Source organism: Polyodon spathula, chromosome 6 (genome assembly GCF_017654505.1).
Source record: "Polyodon spathula isolate WHYD16114869_AA chromosome 6, ASM1765450v1, whole genome shotgun sequence".
Lineage (NCBI taxonomy): Eukaryota > Metazoa > Chordata > Actinopteri > Acipenseriformes > Polyodontidae > Polyodon > Polyodon spathula.
Genome location: NC_054539.1, coordinates 64,748,691 through 64,771,970, shown reverse-complemented (window position 1 = coordinate 64,771,970; position 23,280 = coordinate 64,748,691). Strand labels below are relative to the sequence as shown.

The 23,280-nt window shown below is 37.7% G+C and overlaps 1 protein-coding gene across 5 annotated transcripts in view; it reads right to left on the bottom strand.

Annotated features, from left to right (window-relative positions):
• LOC121317469 (DNA (cytosine-5)-methyltransferase 3A) overlaps window positions 1-23,280 on the bottom strand; it is a 225,264-nt gene that overhangs the window by 131,934 nt on the left and 70,050 nt on the right. Inside the window, exon 1 of one of the 5 annotated variants that reach the window (XM_041253433.1) lies at window positions 15,560-15,691. The exons of the other annotated variants lie outside the window; for them this stretch is intronic. Within the exon in view, the coding sequence (XP_041109367.1) occupies window positions 15,560-15,562 (3 nt within the window). The 5' untranslated portion in view covers window positions 15,563-15,691. Of the gene's footprint in view, window positions 1-15,559; window positions 15,692-23,280 lie in introns of those variants that run through there. 5 annotated transcript variants of the gene reach the window in all.

The window sequence follows — 23,280 nt, the reverse complement described above, 5'->3', positions numbered from 1 at the left end:
TTAAAATCAAGGTGTTTAAAACTCAAAACACTGTATTTTCCCATCCTCTTACAGTATGATGGTTTTGCTGTGTTGTGTGGAAATTCCAAACGCTGATAATCACATTATTATATTTGTTTATTTAAAACATTTAAAAAAAAACATTTTAAACATTTACTTGTTTTTACAGAATAACAATGAAAAGGGCTTCTGTTCTGTTATTTTATAACAGTTTACCTACTTTAAAATCATTTGTAGTTTTTGATTGGCCAAAGTATACAGAATACACATTTGTATTCACCATGCCAGTGTTACTCAACGGGGACGGTAACAAGATTCACTTTACCCAAAGCGCTTTCATCACTTCATGAAAAAGTGAGACTGAATTATTCTCCAGGAAATGCATATAATTAAAAAATAAAAAAAACTTTAAACCTGCTGTCATTGCTGTAATAAATATTTTGCAGATCTTTTTTTTCTAAGTGTAATGTGTCAATTATAGTTATCAAACGTATTTTTGACAGAAATTAATGTTTTAGTAATCAGTTTTAATAAAAACATAACAGTACTCATTACAACCGGATCTCTGATATTTGTATCCAGTTTGCCGGTTCCAAAGGAGGAACCGGGTCCCCGATTTCAAAGGAGCCGGTTCACATATCTCTATTGCTATCCACAGCATGGTGCAAACAGAGATGATACGTCTGCAATATTCCATAATAGTAAGCATTTTATGTATGTATCTGTGTTTACTATACCAGTGACTGGGGTTTAATTATTTTTGTTTTATGAATGATTTCTCTGTAATTCTCAGAACTAGTGAAAATAAATGTAATTAATAATTGATGTTATTTAAACGACATTGTTAATCGGCAGTAATTCTTCTTTTTTTAAATTTTCTGTGGCAAGGGAGTGATGACTAAACTCAGCTGATCCTTAGGAAAATACTGTACTACGCTAACTGTTATATGCTAATGTAATGACATACATATAGAATACACATAGCCAGAGGCATTGCTTGAGAAGATAGAGGTGAATACAAAACATCCATTTATTTTGCCTTAGGCTTCCACTTCAGGTTTTCCAGCAAACTACATGAACTATATGTTTGTGCAGGAAGTTTAATTAAATACACATTTTCAGTCCATGACTATGCACAAGACCAATGAGACAAGGCTAGTTTTTATCTCAGTAGGTTTTTAACCCTGCAAAAATATTTTATTGAATAAATCAAAAAAAACTTTATTGTTGCAATAATTATAATGTCCCAAATCTACAGACCTGTGATATGCTGTCTTCCTAAAATCATCTGGTGTAAATCTGAAGGCAAACATTTCTAAAAGTGTTTGCTTTTTGTCATGGAAAATGTCTAGTCACATGCCATTTACAACCACAATTACAACCTGACGTCATGTACCAATTACATGAATTTACCTCACAAAGAGGTCATGGCGCTCTCACACCCTGAAGGACAAAAACTTCACAGGAATAACAGAAGACAGGGGACAGAAGAGGCCATTAAGCCTGGACTGAGACAGGATTAGCTGAAACCCATATTTAGCTCTGTTTGATGGGGCAGAGGTATTTTTAACCTAGCCTGTCATTTTAATGAGATCTCTTGATCAACCCTAGCCTTCCCATAAGGACCGTCAGCTCTTGTTATTACACTACAGAAAATCGAGAGCTGAAAATAAAGCACACAACATTATTGCCTTGTATTGACATATATTTCCTAGATGGGGAGGGTGGGGGTATTTTAGTCTACTTGCAAAGTGCCCAGAGGTAGAAGATCCTTCGCTGAGCAGGAACAGAGCAGCTAGAGGATACTAAATGTAACCCTTAGCTGTGCTATTGAACATTTCTTAACTTTAAAAGTAGAGGTTCGCAAACTTGTTTTTGCTGTGCCCCCCCTGCAGAGATGAATGCCCCATGTGCACTTTTCCCTTCTAATAAACAGTACAGTATTTAAAAAAAGATGATTTTCCCTACATATAATAACATATTTTTCTTATGACAGAAAGCAACATAGCACAGTACCAGTATTCAAATGCTTAATAAAAAGGTCATATTTACCCTAGTGAATAGGATGAGCCTGCTTGCTAGTGCACAGTTTGTGGTATCTTGGCTTGATTTCAGAGTTTCAGCCTCAGATCTCTACATTCAAGCAATTTCTATACTTGTTCTTGATGTAAATAAGCGAAAAAAAAATCCAGTTTCACATAGATATGTTGAGGCAAAGTGAACAAGTATTTCGTATGATGCACTTTGTTTTACAAATCGCCAAGAAGTCAGAGACAAACATTTACCAGGTCAGGTCTTGCGCACCCCTAATAACCTTGTCATGCACTCCTAGGGGGGCACGCCCCCTAGTTTGAAAACCTCTCCTTTAAAGACTAACTGAGGACAGGACTACATAGCCTACTAGCACTGTACACCTTACTTGGGAAACACTTCACAGGGTGATTCAGGAATTCAGATTACAGTGAAAACTTAGTCGTTATACTGGTTAATTGAATTAATCGTGTACTGTGTTAAAAAAATCCAAATACTATCAAAATTACGTAGAGGTTTACTATAGGTCTCCATGTACAGGATCCACTGGTAAAGTTGGCCACACTAAACAGGCATGACGAAAACCTTTTTTAGACATATCCCTCACAGTGGCATAGATGGCAGCACAAATAGGATTGTAAATTGTGTTTGTTGTTGCCTGTCTATAATGTCGTTTTACAGAAATTAAACATTCATGAACAAACAAGTCAAGTCCTTACATAAATAACTAATTCATATCTTGCTACCTGTAGACAATTACAGGAACGGAACCAACTGAAATATATTATTGCACAAAAAACAAACTGATTGGTTCATTGAGACGCAAACAGCGCGTAGTGCAAATCCAAATAAAACAAATTCTTTGCTCGCCTCATTCATGCCGCTTGCTTCACTTGCAGTGTGCATTACTCCATTTAAATCAATAGATTTAATTATGTTTTATTCACTTGCTCTAGAGCTTGAACATGCAAGTCCACGCCCATTGACGCATTTGATTTGGCATTGTATGCTGCAGAGCTGCGATTACACTCTTGACTTTTAAGAATGTGTTTGCTAACATTTATGTATTTAGCTAAATCTAGACTTTTCTTGGTTAAATGTAGGAAAAATACTCGATTTACATTAAATCTGGGGAAAATACCTCACTCCAGTTTCACTGACACTCGCCACTTCAAACATAATTTCTCTGGTTCTACAAGTCCTAGAATGATCGCCAGTGGCTCATTTGAAAGGTAAGAACTTGGACTAATATATGTTTTTATTTAAAATGTTCTAACCTTTACAAAAACTTTGCATACCACTGCCTTACACTACCAGTGCACTACAGCTAACAATTTGAAAAATAGCTTTGAAACAGACTTTAAAGTTGTAAGTGTACAAAGTTATCAGGATGTTAACTATGAAAAGAAAAAATAGAGGTACATTATTTAAACAGTTGTAGCAATACATGGGGACGTGCAACGCTATATAATTCAGAACTCCCCTACTTACTCTTTAAATAGACTAACTAAAACGATTAGCTCAGTGCTACAATACATGCTTTCATTGTAATTAACTAATACCTGTACATCAGCAAGCCAAAGACTAAAACCCTAATTAAATGTTTCAAAACAAAGGTGAATACCATAAAACAGGCCAAGGCCTTTTTATCTAGTAGGTATGAGGTGAGTAAACACCTTGTATACTCAATGGGATGATAGGTAGTGTGGATTTAGTGATTGGTTATCCAGTCTTAATAATCCATACTTCAAAAGTGTGAGTCTTTTTATAATGTATTCCAGGTGTTTTAAAACCCTGCTTTTGTCTCCTACATCATGAGGTTTACTAGCAACCCCACTGTCAAAAATGCTGCCCCTGCATTGTCTACCTGAATCTGAAACACAGCACTGAGGTCTGTTGGTTAAAGCTAAGTACCAGATGTGAATGCTCCACTCAGCCAGAGACTCCAGTGGCTCCAGGGTAAGGCAGTGTGCATCAACTGAAAATCAGAAAGACAGCCGGTTGTAGTTTTGAAAAGAACCCTAGATGCGCCCCAAAGTGCTGATGAGGATTTATGACAGACCTGCGAAGTATTACGCAACTTGCATGAGAGACACACAATTTTGTATTTTCTCACGTTCTCAAGCAGCTGGGTCACGTCACGCATTGTGTGCATATGCGCCTGGGAGTCTGGGGGCTACAGTAGCATCTTAGGCATCTTACTCTTTCATAAGTTTAATAGTCAAAATAACACAACTTTGTCAGAGTTTGGAAGTAAGAACAGGGAAGGTAAATTACCAGCAAGTTCTCTGCACAGCAAAGAATGTCATTCAATAACATGTTGGTCAGTTTATATTGTTAATCTGGCAATAAGCTAATGCTAACGGTTTTACCTGTTTAAAATAAAATTAAACAAGAGCTGTGGGAAAAGTGTCAAAGGTTTAACCTGCAGTTTACAATTTTGCAAGTGAAAACTCTATTGAGTGTAGCCTTCCTGAGCTCCAACTAATGGCACATTTATACTCTCCTTCATCGACTTTTTGAAAGAAAAATTATCTGAAATGTAGTCGCTGGGCTCAATGAGGTGATGGCAGATAAATTACGTAGCATAATTAAAGAAAGACTGTGGATATGAAAATGTGAAATCCTCCGAAAACATGCTATAGACAGCTAATAACAGTATGCACTCTTTTTTGATCAGGTAAGGTTCTTAATAGAACGGTTTACAAACTCAAACATTGGTAAAAACATAGAGAGCATAGACAGCAGTGCTTTACCAGGCAAACTGAAACTCTGGTGCTTTCAGTTTGGTCTACTGCCAAGACTGCTGTGGCCACTGACTGTGTACGAGGTTTCCTTGACAACAGTTGAGAAGCTGGAGGCTTTAATCTGTTCATACGTCAGGAAATGGCTGGGAGTTCCACGCTACCTCAGCACAGTGGAACTTTATAGTAAAGGAATACTGCAGCTACCAATCTCTGCCCTAACCGAGGAAGATGCTAAGGCTGCCCTTCGAATCTGAGATATTATGGGGCAAGTTCAGCATGGAAAAGGAGGTTTTGGTCTCATTTCAGCTCCTCCTACATGGCACAAGGCAACCCTAGCTCAACAGAGGAAGCTGGAAGTCAATGAGGTGCAAAAGCAGGAGGAGAGGATCAGGTGTGTAAAGGCCATTTCCTAGGCCAAGCAGGGAGAATGGATGCGATGAAAGAGTGTGGAACAACGCAAGATCGGCTGGAAAGACCTATGGACAATGGAAAGCAGGATCAGTTTCCTCATCAGATCAGCATATGATGTTCTCCCATCACCACAGAACCTATCAGGATCAGGAACCCTTGCGTCCTTTGTGTTCAACACCTGCAACATTAAGGCACATTTTGACAGGATGTAAGGTGGGTCTTAGCCAAAGACGGTTTACTTGGCGCCATGACCAGGTGCTGAGATGTTTGGCCTTAGCATTGGAAGACAAACGTAACCTGACCAATAAGTTGCCACCAGTTCCATTAAAGCATTACATACAAAAGACAATATTCCTCCATCCAGGAGAGCAACCACCAAGAAAAGGTGTTAAAACCAAGCCTCACCCAGGACAACTGGAAGCTGCTAGAGACTGGAAGATGTTGGCCAATGGCTTATTTTTCCACCTGAGATTGCCACCACTAACCTTTGAACAGACATTGTCTTGTGGTCTGGATCAGCACGCCTTGTTCATCTGGTAGAGTTAACAGTGGCATGGAAAGATGCTGTGGATAAGGCGCATGAGAGGAAGAAACTTCAGTATGTTCAACTAGCTGCTGAAGCGGAACAGCAAAGATGGAGAGTCTGAGTTTACCCAGGGTTGTCGAGGATTTGTGGCACACTCACAACCCGGTTTCTCAGAGATGTCGGGTTCAGTGGCCAAGAGTTGCGTCGCACAGTGAAGAACGTATCAGCAAAAAGGAGCAGCAACTGGATGTGGTTGAGACGGAAAGATTCTGGATGGGGACCTCAAGCACAATGGAAAGAAATCAACGCTGATGTACAGGTAAGTAAGCTGGGCTGAACTGAGTGGGGGATGGAAGGGGGTGATGCTGGGACGCCAGAATCACTGTTGAGCCCTTTTGAGGTTTCGTGGGCTAGTCAACGAAACACCGAGGATGGAAGGTGCCCACTTGAAGACCCCAGAGATGTACCCTACTTAGCTCAATCCAGACGGTTGTCATGCTGATGCGCTGGGGAGAGCGCACTGGGTTGATCCCCGGAGCCAGCATCACAGCCGTTGTGTGTGCTGATGCGCTGGGGAGGCAAAATGAGCTGATCCCTGGAGCCAGCATTACACTTCAGCAATCAACACCAGAAAGAAGGATATCTACATCATCAGATGGAAAACAACAAAATGGATGGAGATGCAGATGGATCACATTAGTTTACTGCAAAGCTATGTCTTAGTTGGTGCTTATCTTGGCGAGAGTCAAGTTCAAATTAGCATGAAGTTCAACATCTACTCTCATGTAATGGAAATCAGGGAGCTAGCAGCACTTAAATTAAACAAAACCCCAGGGCCCGAAGGAATCTGTCTAAGAGTCCAGAGGGAAACTAGAGAACAGATTTTAAACCAATATATTATATATTCAATAAATCTATAAATAATGTAGCCACCCCACTGAACTGGAAAACTGACAATGTTGAAAATTGAAAATTTGACCCTGGGAACTACAGACCTATAAGTTTAACATCAATCATATGTAAAATCACGGAAACGATCATGAGGACCAAAATGGAGAAATATTTATGTAGTAACAACAGTATAGGAGACAGCTAACAAGGCTTTAGGGTAGATCTTGTTTAACTCATTTACTATATTTCTTTCTGGAGGTGACTATTAGTGGACAAAAATAGTGTGTATGACATAATCTACTTAGATTTTCAAAAAGCATTTGACAAAGTACAGCACGGAAGGCTATATCTAAAGATGAAATCAATAGGAATAAATGGTAAAGTAGCCACGTGGATTCATAACTGGTTACAAGATAGGAAGCAGAGAGTTATAACTAGAGGCCAGACATCAAACTGGAGGAACATAACAAGTGGGGTACTACAGGGATCACTATTGGGACCATTGCTATTATTAATCCATATAAATGACTTGGACCAAGACATAAATCAGTAAACTATGTAAATTTGCAGACAACACAAAACTGGGAGGGGTATCCAACTCCCAATCAGCAACTTTAATAATATAAAGAGATTTAGCCAAGATTCAAGCTTGGGCTGACACATGGCAGTTGAAATGTAATATGAATAAATGCAAAGTCTTGCACACAGGGAGCAAAAACATTAGAGGCAAGTACAGAATGGATAGTAACAAAATAGATGCTGTTTCCCATCAAATGTTCAATGCTATCAACAAAAGAGATAAGACTGAGGTTGTATGGAAATGAAAGACACAAATCCTTGTGAGTCATAAAGAATGACTGAAACTCAAAGCACTGCAGTGCCCAAATACTTATGCTAAAACTGCAAGCTGTTATAGCTGCTGGGCACTGTTTGGCATGGGGAAAATAAACAGCTCAGTGCAGCTTTATGATGCAATTTCTCAATGCCCACACTAAACTGTAATGGAAATTTACCTCACTCTAACTAAATAAACATGCGATACCACTTCAAAACACCCACTTGTTTTGAAAAAGTAGAGTAAGACCACTGGGCATTCAAAACAGTAACTTAGTGTAACAAGGCCTTGCACTTGCTTACACTCAATCAACTCAAGGGCTGTTTCTTTTTTTATTTTTATTTTTTTTATTGGTGTATTAATGGAAGGATCAATAAAACAATCTGCTTCCACAGTCTTCCTTCTCTTGTTGTTTCTACAGAGGGAATGGAAGTTGAGTCCAGTTAGCTGCCCTTGTAAATGGAGTATAAATCAGATCTGGCTATGGGCCGTGGCAGTGCAGCACTGGACTGCTTTTTTTTATTAATAAGCAGCTGAGAAACTGCATGTGTAATCTCTGACATCAACTGTTCAAGGGGATGCAGTTTTCTTCTACCCCTCTAGATTGCCTGCTTCACTCCAACATACTGTACAGTAATAACATTATCCATTTTTTTTTTTAAAGGAAAATTTAAACAGCATTTACAAAATACACTCCAATCCTGCAGGTGGCAGCATTAAGCCCGAGTACTGTATTGCTTTGCAGATGTTTTTGGTGGTCAGACTAGTGAGTGTGTGTCAAAATGGCAAAGCAGATGTCGTTCGGGAGATTCTTTTCTAAGCAGTCAGCATCTAATGAAAAGATCAGCACCCTTCTACTTCTGCAGGAGAGTGTGTGAGCACATCAGTGACCGAATAATGCAGAAAAATGCAAGTGAAAAAGCCATTCATATAACTCTGAATGGGAGAAGACATACCCATGGCTTGTTTATCGAGACAGCAAAATGTATTGTCACGTTTGTGAAAAAGCTTTCTGTGCAGAAAAAATGCATATACATATTAATCTGCACAAACATGGAAATACTGCTGCTGTTGCAGGAACACAGAAAAAAATGAAAACACTTGCCGAGGAAAGTAAAAAACAGAGCTCAGAGTCCGATCTGATTACCATGCGGACCGTCTATTGGATGGCAAATGAGAAGTTCTCTTCTATAATGTGACTTCAGAGCTTAAATACAAACCTCAAACTTGATGATTTATATAGACACCACTCATCTGTGACAAACATGCAGCACGCCTTAGCTGATTGTGTAAGGGAGAAAATTATCCAGGAAGTGCGTGCAAGTCCTTTTGTTGGAATTTTGGTTGACGAAACAGTTATATTAAACAAATATTAGGAAGAAATAGATTTTTTATATACACTACATGAACAACGGCAAAGCTGCTTCTCGGCTGATTGGTAATTTTGACGTGCCTGCTGCTAGTGCTGAAACTTCAACTAATAAAATTAAGTTTGTTCTACAACAGCATAATATCCCAAAAGCTAAAGTTGTCGGCTTTAGGTCTGGTGGAGCAGCTTTGATGACCGGGAGCGTGTAGGGGGTTAGCCCTTGTTTAAAACAACTGAATCCCCGAATTACACCTGTTCATTGTACAGAACATCATGTAGCACTCACCTTTTCAGGGGCTGCTGCAGAATTAAACAAAATTAATCAGTATAGGCAAACAGTCAACAATGTGTTCAACTACTTCAAGTACTCTGCTTGCCGCTATGAAAACCTCTAAGAACTCAATCGAATTCTTGATGAAGGAGACTTCAGGAGTTTAAAAGCGCCATGTTCTGTGAGGTGGCTGTCGCTTGGCAGAGTAGTGGAAGGAATATAAAGAAATTGGCCTACTCTTGTACTGCAGTTCCGTGAAGATGCCCAGACCAATGCGACAACGGAGGGTTTGCATAAACAAGTTTCAACCTACAGCTTTGTAGCAACCACATACATGTTACTTGACGTAATGCCCATCATGAACAGACTCAATAAAGTTGTTCAATTGGAGAATGTAAACCTTGGCCTGATCAAACCATCAGTAAAGACAGCTTTAGATTTGCTTGGTGACTTACTTACCTCTAGCACTGACAGAGAAGCTTTGAGCAAGAGATCACAGACCAGCACTTCAAGAGATACAAACTTCAGTTCACTGGTCAGACAAATGTAAACAAATACAAAGCCACGAGACTGGAATTTATGTGCAGAGACCCAAGGAATACCGCCAGTTACAGATGCTGACGTCCTAAGAAATTAATTTCTGCCCTTTAAACTCACAATGAAGAACCACGGCGCATTGAACTTCACATGTACTTGTCAGGCATTGACAACAGACTATGCAGATATTTTCCCACAGTTTTCAAGACTTTCAAACACAGCCCTTGTCATACCCGTCTCTACAGTGGAATGCGAACATAGTTTCAGTGTTCAAAATAGCATTCTTAACTCAAAGAGCACACAGCAAAGACTTGATGATTCTTATGAAACCGCCAGAAAAAAACCTCTACGCCTTGTATCAAAGTCACAAAAGAAAGTTTTATCGTAGAATTTAAGTTTCTCGTGTGGAGGGCCATGACATTGAATATTTTAACTTCACATGAGCAATTGAAATCTTCGCTGGTGCTGCAGAAAGGAGCAAATTTTGATTTATAGCAGGGAACATTTTTTATTATTTTTAATTTATATTAAAATAATGAACATTCATAGTACACTGATGTACTTTTTTACTTTGTTTTTAAAGGATTTTGCTCATATTTTTTCCCCTATTATATGCACCACTGTTGCTAAGAAAAAAAAAACATGCAGCTAAACTGCTCTGTACACAATCTTCTCATTAAGAATACAATTGTGATATTTTGTGAAAGCTATCAGATAGGCTTTTCTTTGTTGACTCAAGAGAACATTTCTAATAAAGAAATACAGGATGCAGTGATAGACATCCCATGATCAGACCCTCAAGAGAGTTTGGTGAGTGTTTTTTACAGTTTTGTGTTGTAATAATTTTCTTGCATATTAAAAGTTTATTTGGTTAGAAATATAAACACATCTGCTAATATGTATATAGCGTTATTAGCCTTTATTAACTAGGCTTGCCGTTTCTACAAATAACTGATTAATATTGAAATTCATATTCTGATGGGTGGGACGTACAATTTTGGACGTGCATTTCAGGAAAGCATGAACAATAAAAGCTAACGCGACCTCTGCTTTCAAAATCAATATGCTTTCTTGTGTAAACATGCCATGCCTCACACAAACTGTATAAATAGCTGTTACAGGCTTTACAATATAAGTCACTAAACAATAATAGCCACACAAGTAAAATAACTAGTCTTTTTCTCATGTCCCCCACATCTGTTGCCAGTGGAGTACACATCATCACTTAAAATGAAGAGAGTCATGAAGTCTGTTATGTTTCAGTACATTTTATTTTAAACTGTTCAGCATACACTGCTGGTAACAGATGTATGGGACATGTAACATATGGAATACAAATATCAAAGAGAAAGCACCCCTGCTGTTATCCAGTTTTCACACACGGGGATTTGGTTAAATTGATGTTAAAAAATATATAATAAGGTCCCAAGGGCAGTTTTCTCTGCCTCCAACAACTTGTATTTGAGCTCATTTATTACATTTTTTGACAGTCCACTGTATGCATCTTCTACTTGGAATAACTTCAACTCAATTTGAAGCGTTTATACGAAAGGGGCGCTATTTCAACTACTATCGGATGATACACAGCAGTGAACCTGTGCGGCAATGAGTCCGTCAACACTCCTTTTTATCAAAGTGTTTCATGACATTGCTGGACTGTACACAGGATTACTCTCACATGGTATTGCTGTACTGTACACAGGATTACTCTCACATGACATTTCTATACTGTACACAGGATTACTCTCACATGACATTGCTGGACTGTACACAGGATTACTCTCACATGACATTGCTGGACTGTACACAGGATTACTCTCACATGGTATTGCTGGACTGTACACAGGATTACTCTCACATGGTATTGCTGTACTGTACACAGGATTACTCTCACATGACATTTCTATACTGTACACAGGATTACTCACATCATTGCACTGTGATTACATCACATGCTGTACTGTACACAGGATTACTCTCACATGACATTGCTGTACTGTACACAGGATTACTCTCACATGGTATTGCTGTACTGTACACAGGATTACTCTCACATGGTATTGCTGTACTGTACACATGATTACTCTCACATGACATTTCTATACTGTACACAGGATTACTCTCACATGACATTGCTGTACTGTACACAGGATTACTCTCACATGACATTGCTGTACTGTACACAGGATTACTCTCACATGACATTGCTGTACTGTACACAGGATTACAATCACATGCCATTGCAGGACTGTACACAGGATTACCATCACATGCCATTGCAGGACTGTACACAGGATTACCATCACATGCCATTGCAGGACTGTACACAGGATTACTCTCACATGACATTGCTGGACTGTTACTACAGTGTTAGTGGAAGTAAATATGTTTCTCTCACAGTGCTGGACATTTGTATTCTGAACTGTTGTAAGTTTTCCCGCTTATTTTAACGCCAGCAATGAGCCAAGTGATGTTTATAAACATTATGACAAGTAAGTTTCTTCAGATGCTTTATTTACTATTACAGCAACATGAGTCTGATTGAAAATCTTTAATTAAAGGCTTTAATTAAAAAAAAAAAAAAAAAAAAAAAAAAAAGTCATATTTCTAAATATACTTATTTTAACTATCAATGTTATATTTATGTTCAAATGCCATGTTTAATTATCAATAAATTGATACAATGTGGGAAAAACAAAATTGGTCATTTTTAAAAAAACTGAAGGGCAGTATCACTCTGTGTAAGTTAGTGTGCTAAATACTGTATATTCTTAATACCACTGCTGATCATTTTGTGAAGTCCAAAGGCAGTTATATATAACTAGGGGTCTATCTAATTCGTGATTTTGCGGATTTCGGGGGCAATGCATACCGGACCAGTACAGAGAGAAAAAAGAAACCTAATTTAAATTAACTAATGCACACCTCAAGTGATGCAAACTATGTATCTTAATTCTGTAGAGTTTTTTTTTTAATCCCTGTTTTATTTATTTATTTTTATAAATACACTCCAAAGTGTTTCACTTTGTTTACGGTTCACATGTTTTAATCAGCCTATCAGTGCATCTGTACTGGCTTTTCTGTGGCCGGTACTGTACAGTAGAAGGAGGAACAAAGTCAATGTTGCATTGTTATTTTGATTAAGTTGCTAAATAGTTTTCAGCATTGGAAGTAAAATACCGAACATGGACGACAAAGAAAAAAAAAAGCAAAGTATACTTCGGCTGAGGATCGTGTCAAGACATTTCCCAAATAAACTTTACATGCACAATGAGGTCAGTTGTTTTGCACATTTTGTAATGTGACTGGAGAAAATACGATCAATCACTATTTTACTTCAGAATCACACATTAAACGAAAGTCTACTACAGAGGCTGCTAAATGGAACATAAAACAAATAACAGCTTTAAAACAAACTGGAAAGTCAGTGCAGACAAAAAGTATTGCTGTCGGCTGTAGCTAAGTTAAATCAGTACTACAGGTACAATCTAGCACAGCCACCTCGCTTCAAACAACCTGCTGCTTGCTTATTAAACGCAGTTAGAATTTTAGACCCGTATAGGCACGTTTTCTTTGTTTTGACTCGGTACTAATAAAATGAATTCCTGGGTGGGACAAACAACATGACAATGAATTATAACATGCTGCATATATGGCTTTTATTAAAGAATGCCAGGTGCCCATGGGTAACTGAGTTTTGGGACTGTTTCTAATCGATTACCACATATAACTTGGCAAAGCTTTGCTTTACACTTCCAACCAATTCAGTAGATGCAGACGTACAGTCTCACTGTATGGGCAAGTTTTCACACCAGAGAGACAGAGAATATCAGCAGCAACTGCAACTGCTGCATGCTTGCCTTTAACAAATGACAGCACTCTGTTTTAGTAAGGAAGCAAGTACCACTTTTTATAGGCTTTTATAGTGATCTGAAATATTATCTACTTAGGTTAACTTAACGTTTAAACAGGTCAGCGAAATCCTAATTTTATTCCATAACCTACCTGCGAAAAATACGTACATTTACCAAGATTTAAGTAGATCCCTACATATAACATGTGTCATACACAGGGTTTAGAGAAGACTACGTTGTTAAGATGGTCCGAAACATTGTCCAAAAAATAAATAAACATTGCCACCAATCTATCCTTGCCTCATTCGCACATTTACAGGCTTCAAAGCATACTGAGGCAGTTTGAAAGAATGTTAAAATGCATGCTACAGGACTGCATTTCTATATGGTGAACAACAAATTCCCGCCCTGTACTTAATGAAGGCTAATTACGACCTCTCATTATTTCAGATGCTGTCAAGTTAATAGAGAAAAAAATAAGTAGGAGAACAGGCACATTTCAGACATAAGCCCATCTGCTGTTTCTAATATGATCTAAGAGTGTGACTGTGTCTAAAATAAACCAGGAGCTGCGTTCACTAATTCTCTAATTCTCTTACTTTCCTAGCTCCCAGGCATTTGTAAATGAACAGAACAAGAGCTTTTCCACCAACACCCAGAGGGAGGGAGAGAAAGAAGGAGGGAGGGGAGAGAGAGGGAGGGGAGAGACGGAGGAAAGGAGGGAGGGTGGTAGATGGGGGGCACACACTGTTAGCCTTTAAGTCTTTAGCTGGAAAGCTCACAGATTCGGACAGACTTGATTCAGGCAGTAAAAGATCCCCATTGCCACAGCCTGCAGGTTCTCTTGATCTCTGGTTTTATATTTTTATTGCCCTTTTCACTCGATAGTTCTCCTGCATTATAAAAACCACCAATTACCCACTGCGAATATCCTGCCTGGTGGGACCGTAATTTGAAGCTGTATCCAAATAACTTCCTTATGAACAGGTGACAGTTTCAATATCCTCAGCCACAGCCAAAGCTTTGCACTGTGTCAACAAAGGGTTTTCTATATTGTATGGATTTTCTTGGTTTGACAAACTCAGTGACCTTGCAATTAGTTCAGCTCCGAAGCACAATCTTATAGGAGCTACCCTGCCAGCTACTCTAAGCACTGTTATTAACAGCTGACAAAGTTTTTTTTTTTTTTAAATCCATTATACAGAACCTCACCTTGTTTAAAGCCACAGACATGCACACATTTTCTGTCATACATTCATAGAAGTTACTGTAATTTAATTAGTACTAATCCCATTTATACGCCACACTAGTTGAATAGTACAGCTCAGAATGAAGGCCTACAGTAATGAAACAGGGGGGTCTTGGACATATACTCTACTCAGTAATAAAAACAGACACTGCTGTGCGCTCCATTGCTTATAAAGTAAGCTTGGTCCTTACGCACAGCCTGCTGAAGCCCACCCTTGGTAAAACTTGCAGAAAACCACTAGCTTAGAGCAACAAAGTTGGCACAGTGGTCAAATCACAAACAACCTTTAACACAACAAAGACAGAGCTACACATTTTAAGTTGGTGCAGTATTGCACAGCTGAGCAGGGAGGCAACTTTATTTTCTTCAGGTTATTCCTAATTTTGTTCAATACTAGATCATTTGTCATGGCTACACTTTTACTTTTAACTCTCTGCTTCCAGCTCCTTTCACATAAGCTACAACCAAATTTACCAAGAAATTTTACTTCTGTGTGTTACTGCCAAAATCAGATTTTTGAGCAAACTTAAAGTTGTTTTTTTTACCACGATTGCAGCATCATACCCTATGAAAACTTTTATACTGTACTTATTTTGTGTATGTGCATATAATCAGACTGAAGTCCTAACATAACATTCAAACTGCTAGAAAATACATTATGCTCACAAAATGCCCAAATTAGACCGCTTGTCGGCAAAAAACTTAACTCACAGCTGGCATCTTGAATGTATTAGGATTCATAAAAGGGCCTACTGGAGGGCATAGTGGAAAACTACTGTACTGTTTCTTCAAAAGAAGTAAATCAGATTTAAAAAAAAAAGCTTCACGCTTAACCTACCATGATAGGGACAGTTTCCAGAACCGTTCTCCGCTGGTTTAATAGTTTGGATAAGCCTGCACGTGATTTGCACGCGACCTGCCTGGTCTCTCTCTCTCTTTTTTCTCTGCCTCTCTCTCCCCTCTTTCACTCTGTCTCTCGGTCTCTCTTGTCACACTAATATGACCTTGCTGCACTTCCTGTGTATTTAAATTTACACTGTCTTCCACCACAAAAGAGAAACAAGTTGCACATCCTGTTTCCATTCAAACTCTAGGTAGGAAGCATGGGCCTGCAATTTGTACAACCTAGTGAAAACATTTTTTTAAAAAAGACAGTCCAGTGTGATGTCAGCAGTGCCTAGTAGACCTTCTCTGTGTTTTATCACCCTGGGGAGTGGAGTTAACATGGATATTCTTTCCCACACAATTGAGCACATACGTTATGGACATAAACCCTACCCAGCAATATAAACAGACACTGCTGTGCAGTAAACGTGAGTCTTACGCTCTGTGTCCTTGTTAAAGCATGGCTCCTGAAGCCACCCACCATTTCCTTAAACTGAATTCATGTACTCTAAAATAAGGCCTAGATGGAAGTCATTTGTTTTAATAATAGCTCAGATTCTAAACCTGGGACATATTTTCAAAGCAGCTAGTCTTCAATTAACTGTTAATATTACAAAACTAGAACAAAACAACAAAGTAGGCTATATAATTAAATTTATAAGATGAATGTGGAATTTTATCAGCTTTGAAAATATGGTCCCTTGTATTTAAGAGAAAGACAAAGCTAATTGTGCAGTGATTTAGAAGTTTATCATTATTTTACCGAAAGGTGTACAATGCATTTACATGCATTTTCCCAAGGTTCGATCGTTCAGTACCTATCTGCCATTTCCTCTTCTTGCCTATGCTTCACTATGCTCACAATGCATTACTGCATGTTTTACTATTGTACCACCTTTTATAAGGAGAAGAATTGAGTTGTATGTTTTTATCAACAGCTTGTGATTACTTTTTTTTTGTTTGACTAAGAAGGGTACAACGTCTGCAGTATTTCCACATTGAAGCTCACCAGTTTCAAGTGAATGCTCCCCAGTTTGAAAGGTGAAAGCTGTTCTTATTTTTTAACTGCAAAGAGTGATCAGAACTTGCAACTGATGGTCAGCTGAGTACTTGGAAGTCCTAAAGAGTCTGAGGTTGTCAATAAGATGTCAAAAAAAATAAAATAATGCTTTGTATTCATGAAAAAGCAGACTACAGGAATGGATTGCTCTGCTGAAATGAGTAGTGCTTGAGTTACAGTCAAACAGCCCAAAAATTAAAGCCTAGCCGGGCCTGGTCCTGTAGCAGTATATTATGATACAATAATTAAACACCACAGACAAAAGAAACAATTTCAAAAAGAGGAGAGGACTGGATTTTGTTTAATGTTTCCCACAATGTACAACTAAGCATACCATATACATGGAGCAGGGCAATGAACCAATAAAGATGTCATGACTAGAATGCACACCCTCCATTATAAAATGTATCAGGGTTTTGCCTTGTAGAAAATGTTCTCATTCTCTATGTCTTCACTCTGTCGACATTTAAACAGATAGAGCTTATTTGTTTAGCTTGTTATAGTATATGTTTTCAACGGCCAAAATGCAAATTAGACTAGCCTATGTGATGACAGATTCTGCCCAGCCATTTGGCTACTTACAAACCTCTAAATATTTTTTTTTCTTGTTTGATAAGTTTATTGTGTGCATTTTTCCATTCTGAAATATGGTAAAATATACTGTATACATGTTTAAATTGTACTGAATCTGAATAATGCTTTTAATATGTAGATAACATTTTGGCTTGCCGGCAGAATGATTCTGTGCCTTTTAGAAAACAATGTTTGTACTTAATATGTAAACACTCAGAATGAATGGGAATACCCTGGAACATAAAGATGATACTCAAGCTAATTTCACTGCATAGCCTAATACAGTGCATCCCCTGAATGATTATGTAATTGTTCAAGTGTTGTCAGAAACATCTTATTGAGTTGAATGAAGTACTTATTTGCATTAAAAAAAAAAAACACCAACAGAAACAGTGCATTAATAGTAAAAAAAAATAAACAGTTTCCCTTTAAAAACGTAAGTTTACCAAAAGAGTGTCAGAGATATATTAAAAACACTTCAGAGAACAAACCCATACAGACTCTAGTCTTGTATGCATTTACTAGCATGCTTACCAGCCCTGTGTTTTTTCCACCAATGCAGACCAATGCCCTGTAATAAACCAGCAATCAAACAGCAAGAGGACACAGTCTCTCTATTCATCTCCAATTCTTCTTGTTCAGCGATTGTATCTTGTACTTTATTACAAACACTGATCTTTTTTTTAATCAGATAACAGGAGGTTATTTTGTTACCTTCTCTTGTCACACTACAGAACAGGTATCATTACTGCTGCCACATTGTTACTCTATCAACCAGGGATCAGATACAATAAAGCAGTAGGATTTAATGGCACAATGAAACTATTCACAATCTCAGCATACACCACCACTTAGCTCTTCAGCTCGCTAGGGCATTAACATTAACTAGACATGCTTGAGTGCCAGACTTAGACCAAAAGAAAAAGCAGTGTTTTCATTCAGATTTGTGAGATTCAGAGCATTCTTGGCTAAAATAAAACCACTAAAAATACGGTCGTGCCAGCACAATACAGTGCTTCCACAGAACGCTTTATCCAGCTCTCTTTCTAGGTAATTAGGGGTGTGCTGGCTTGCTGCTGGCTGTCATTGAGATGAAATGACTGATATCACGGCTGATTGCTGTAACAATGAAGAGCAGCATATCAGACTGTGATTGCTATCTAGGGTACCATCAGCAATCAGCTGCAACTATGGGTTCTGAGTTGGTCATACTTTGAAATAAAAGCTAATGCATTAATTTAGTAACCCTTACTTTGAAATTCAGTGGCATTGTTACACTTTGCTGATTTTGTTCTAGAAAGACATTTGTTGCTGCTGTTGAAAGCACCAGACAAACTGAACAAGTTAATATCACCTTCGGGCCCTGGGACAACAACTGTCAACAACTGACATAAACCCCATGTTAAATAGATTCAATTACTCTTGTGTATAACAGCCTATTGAAAGCAGTTTAAAATGATTAATGTATTTGTCCAGCAAGGGATACATTAGCATAACACCGTCAGGAAAAAAAAAAAAAAAAAAAAAAAAAGAATGTAAATGTATTGGGCTCATTTGAATAACAAATAAAATGTAAAAATCATTATAGAGCCAGGCTAGATTCAAACAGTGGGTCCTGAACTAGCACCAGTTACCAATTCAATGCAGCACATCAATTTTATATGCGGATGCCCACATAAAAAAATATCTATAGAATACTATAGTACTTACTTTAGTATTCTATAGAATTCTATAGAACATTCTAGTACCTACTATAGTATCTTGAGATGTACTATAGTATGTACTACAGTATTTACAGAGTACAGTATTGTCCGGCTAAGAGAACACCCCTCAGTAAGCAAGCAAAATGATCTGATAGCCTAAGACAGTTAGCCACCAGACACAATATGAATCAATAAATACGTATTGCTTGTCATGACACACACGTGCATCAACATATGAAATTAACTGAATAAGTAAAAGCAAAACAAGAGGTGCATCTGGTAAAGGCGTTCTGCATGGATTGTAGGATGTGTCCTATAGTCAAACTATGGTTCAAGTTCAAGCTATTTCACTGCCAACCATGGCAAGCCCAGGGTGCCGCACAATTGGTCAAGTGCCACCCGGGCTTGCCAGTAAGCTGCTCATTGCTGCGTTGTCCTCTTACACTGTGCTTCTGGGCTGGCTGAATGGCAGGCCTGCAGAGTGAAAAGAAGTGGTCGGCTGACAGCACACGCTTCAGAGGACAGTGTGTGTTCATCTTCGCCGCTCCTGAGTCAGCAAAGGTGTGCTGGCGGTGGGCTGGGCCTAAATACAATTGGGCATTTAAAATTGGGAGAAAAATAATTAATAAAATAATAATAATAAAAATATTGAACAGAAAAACTCAACCGAAATTCTGAAAAGACTGAAGGCGCAAAAGGTTTGTAATAGTATATGTTACTGTATGTTGGGTATATTATGCAAACAAAGTGTTTGACATAAGGTGGGAAGTTCTATCTGTTATTTTAATGTCTTTAGGAACATAAGAAGGGCCTGTATTAAAAGAGAATGAAGAACTGATGGACAAACTAAAAGGAGGAAATGCAAACCTTCTACAGGAAAACAAGTGTTTATGGGAAGCAGTCTGAGTTTTAAAAGGTGTAGGACATTTGATCAGTCCCATTTTGTACAATTAAGCCATGTTTAATAGGATATCAGATTTTAACAATGAAGCAAGATATCAAAAGTAATTATGTGACTCAAGACAAGGGAAGCTTTGTAATTACATTACACGTAGTATAATTTCACAATTTTTATTTTAGTAATTCTTGATGTTGTCAGAACACTGGCAGGACTTCTGAACCGTGCTACTCAGCTGGGGACTGAGACACAGGCACGCCAACAACAACCAAAGTGATGTCCATGACAACATCTGAGGCTAGGTCAGAACCTCTTGCTAATGAGGAGCAAGAAATAGAGAACAAACCTTATGAATATAAAATAAAGCATAATTCATGATTCTCAGCCATTATGACTTAAAAGACCAGTTCTGAACTTGTGTAATTTCATAAAATAGAAGGTAAAAAAAAAAAGGGCTCTATGAATTAATACAGAAGTGGTGGGACTAGGATGTGTTGACATTACACCCCATCCAACAATTCCGTGCCCTAATTAAAGGTAGTTTTGTGTAGGGATAAAATAAAACATTGCAATAAAAATTGATATTGATATAATACGATCATAAAAGAAAAAAATATTCTGAAATGTGTTATATGGTTTTACTTTCATTTAAAGAAAAAAAAAACATGAAGTATGGACATTAAACTACTTTTTTATTTTTTATTTATTTACTGTAACTACTACCACAGAAAAACTAGCTTCCTCGCATTTCAGCATGCTTTGTATCTTTATCAAGGGAGCATGTGTTTGAATCCTAACAGTGGAGGTCTACTTATAGGTTTTCTATAGCATTATAACTATTTGTTTAAATTCAAATCTAATATTCTACAGGTTGTGACACCATCTTTACAGATCTATTAATTCGAATTTAATTTAACCTACAGCATCTGTATTTTCATGTGGTGCTGGCTCTCAGGATCAGCCATGATTTGTCCTTCCCAGTGCATTAGCTCACACAACTTAGAATAGACTGTATTTATACATTTACTCATTCATTTACTTTTTTATTTATTCATTTTAAATGTGTCTATTTATTTTTGCTCTTAATTAATTATTTTATATTTAGTCACCCTGGCATAATAGTGTTGAGCTTATTTATCCATTTATTACATTTTATTCTTTCATACTTAACATTATCTAATTTCAGCTGTTCTAAAACTACCCATTTTAAGTCATTTATGCCATGTCCTTGACATCTGAAGTGTAATGCACGTTGCAGAAAGGTACAAATGAACTCCTGCACAGACTCCACACTATGAAGTACATCGTGACGCACTGTGCTAACATTTGGAAACTGTTTAGCGGGACGTTCCTCCCTGGGGGGGAGGGTTATATGCATCATACACATGGGAGGAGTCATACGCAAAAAACACTATCATATAATAGTAGACGTTTCCCCTCAATTCAACACCACACGACCAACATGACAGTAAAACCAGACACAATGAAGCGTTCTTACATTTCTATACCAGTAAGTTAGTGATCAGCAAATGTGTCAGCCGCACGAAGCACACAGCGTGTGGTTTTCACTAACTCTACTGTGCAGAATAAATGAATGTATTTCTATGTCTAAATATCGGCCCTTTCTTCCTATGCATCGGTACGCGGGACATTTGCCAGGAAATCGGGGCTGTCCCGACCACCACATAGGGACTGTTGGCATGCATGTGTTACAGGGAACAAGTCATCAAATTTTAATGGAAGTAATGAACTGTGTAAACCGTCATTACCAAAAGTGCCTTCAACCACCCAGGAAGTGCGGTAAGAATTGTCTTACCACACACCATTGTGGGTTATTTTGCTTATAAAATGGCTACACTTTTTTAATTACACAAAATAGCTTTTTTAAGGAAAAAAATAAGAAATATATTATGTTTCCTTCCACTGAAAAAAAATAGTCCCTGAAGACTGTTTGATTGTAACATATATTTTGTACTTTTTTAAAATTTTATTTACCATAAACATTCCATTGAACATTGCCATTCATGGTAGCATTTTCGAGATGAAATGGCAGGGAATTGAAAGCAGACTGATTTCCCACATCTGAGGGAGGATTCAAGGAACACTGCACTTGCATTGGCACTCGAGGGAGGGGCTTCAGAGTGTTTTTTTTTATTATTATTATTTTTTTTTTAATTTGTAGGAAATGATCCTACTCAGGCTTTGCGGTCGTCGAGAGAAGATGACCAATAATTTCGGAGGCTGTTTTCACACCAATGGCTGGTAACCGGTATAATTTCCCTAGATTGTAAACCAGCAGTAGATGGATGATATTCTGGACTAAACAAACAACTTCCGGGTCAGTTTGCGCAGTCCTTCCCATCCTCGGTGAGCACAATAGAATTCTATTCCGATCCTGACCTTGTTTAAAAAGCCCAACGGTTGAGTCAGGAGAAAGCAGGAGAGATTTTAATTTTGTTTTAAATATGTTTCAGAAAAATCGGAGGGTAGTGGTGAAATGTATCTGTTGTGTCTAGTTTAATTTTAAGTTTAAGTCAGTTTTATAAGGTGATATTAAGTTTAATAAGTAGATGCCACTGCTGCATATACCATATATATTACATGCTGAGTGAGACATGCGTGGTGATTTCTCAGATGGCTTTTGAATAGTGTTACTGCTACTGTTGCCTCTCAGTTTTCTTCTGTTCTCTGACTAAAATATACCACAGCATATTTGCCAATTTTTCTGTAATTCTTAATGACAAAAAAAAAAGATATTTGAGTGATTTAAATGCTATTTCAGTTGTATGCTGATTTTTTTTTTACCTACAGAAACACTGTTTAGATAATTGTTACCATTAAGGTGTAGTAATATTAATAGATCAGGTAATTAAGTTGGTCTATGATGTCATAGCCGTGCAGTAAGACAATTATTACCGCACGGTCATGTGAGCTTGCTCAGCCAATCACAGTACTTAATTTATCCAAGCCATTTTATAAATGTAACTATATACTTATGTTGATTCATTTTTTGGTCTTTGGATGAAATAATAAAGAAAAAAGTAATACAAATCAAGAATTATACTTTTCTGTAGATGCTTGTGGTTAAAATAAACATTTCATTTCTGAGTTTACAAGCCTGCCATTCTTCTAGCTCAGACAGCACGAGATGTCACATCTTATACAATTAGACGCCATTCACACAGCGTATTCACTTACAGACCATTGCCTGCCTTTCCACTTGTCAGTTGTATTTTGCAAATTATTTATTTTCATAATGACATTAAAGTGCTTTAAAAACAAATACACGCATCATCATATCCATACATTTTCACTGATTTCTTAATATTAATTAACGAACTAATGAATAAAGACACAAACGTATTGCTCAATTATTTTTCCCCATTGTATTAAATAATGATAAAATGTTATATCTTATTTCACTTTCAGCTACAATACAT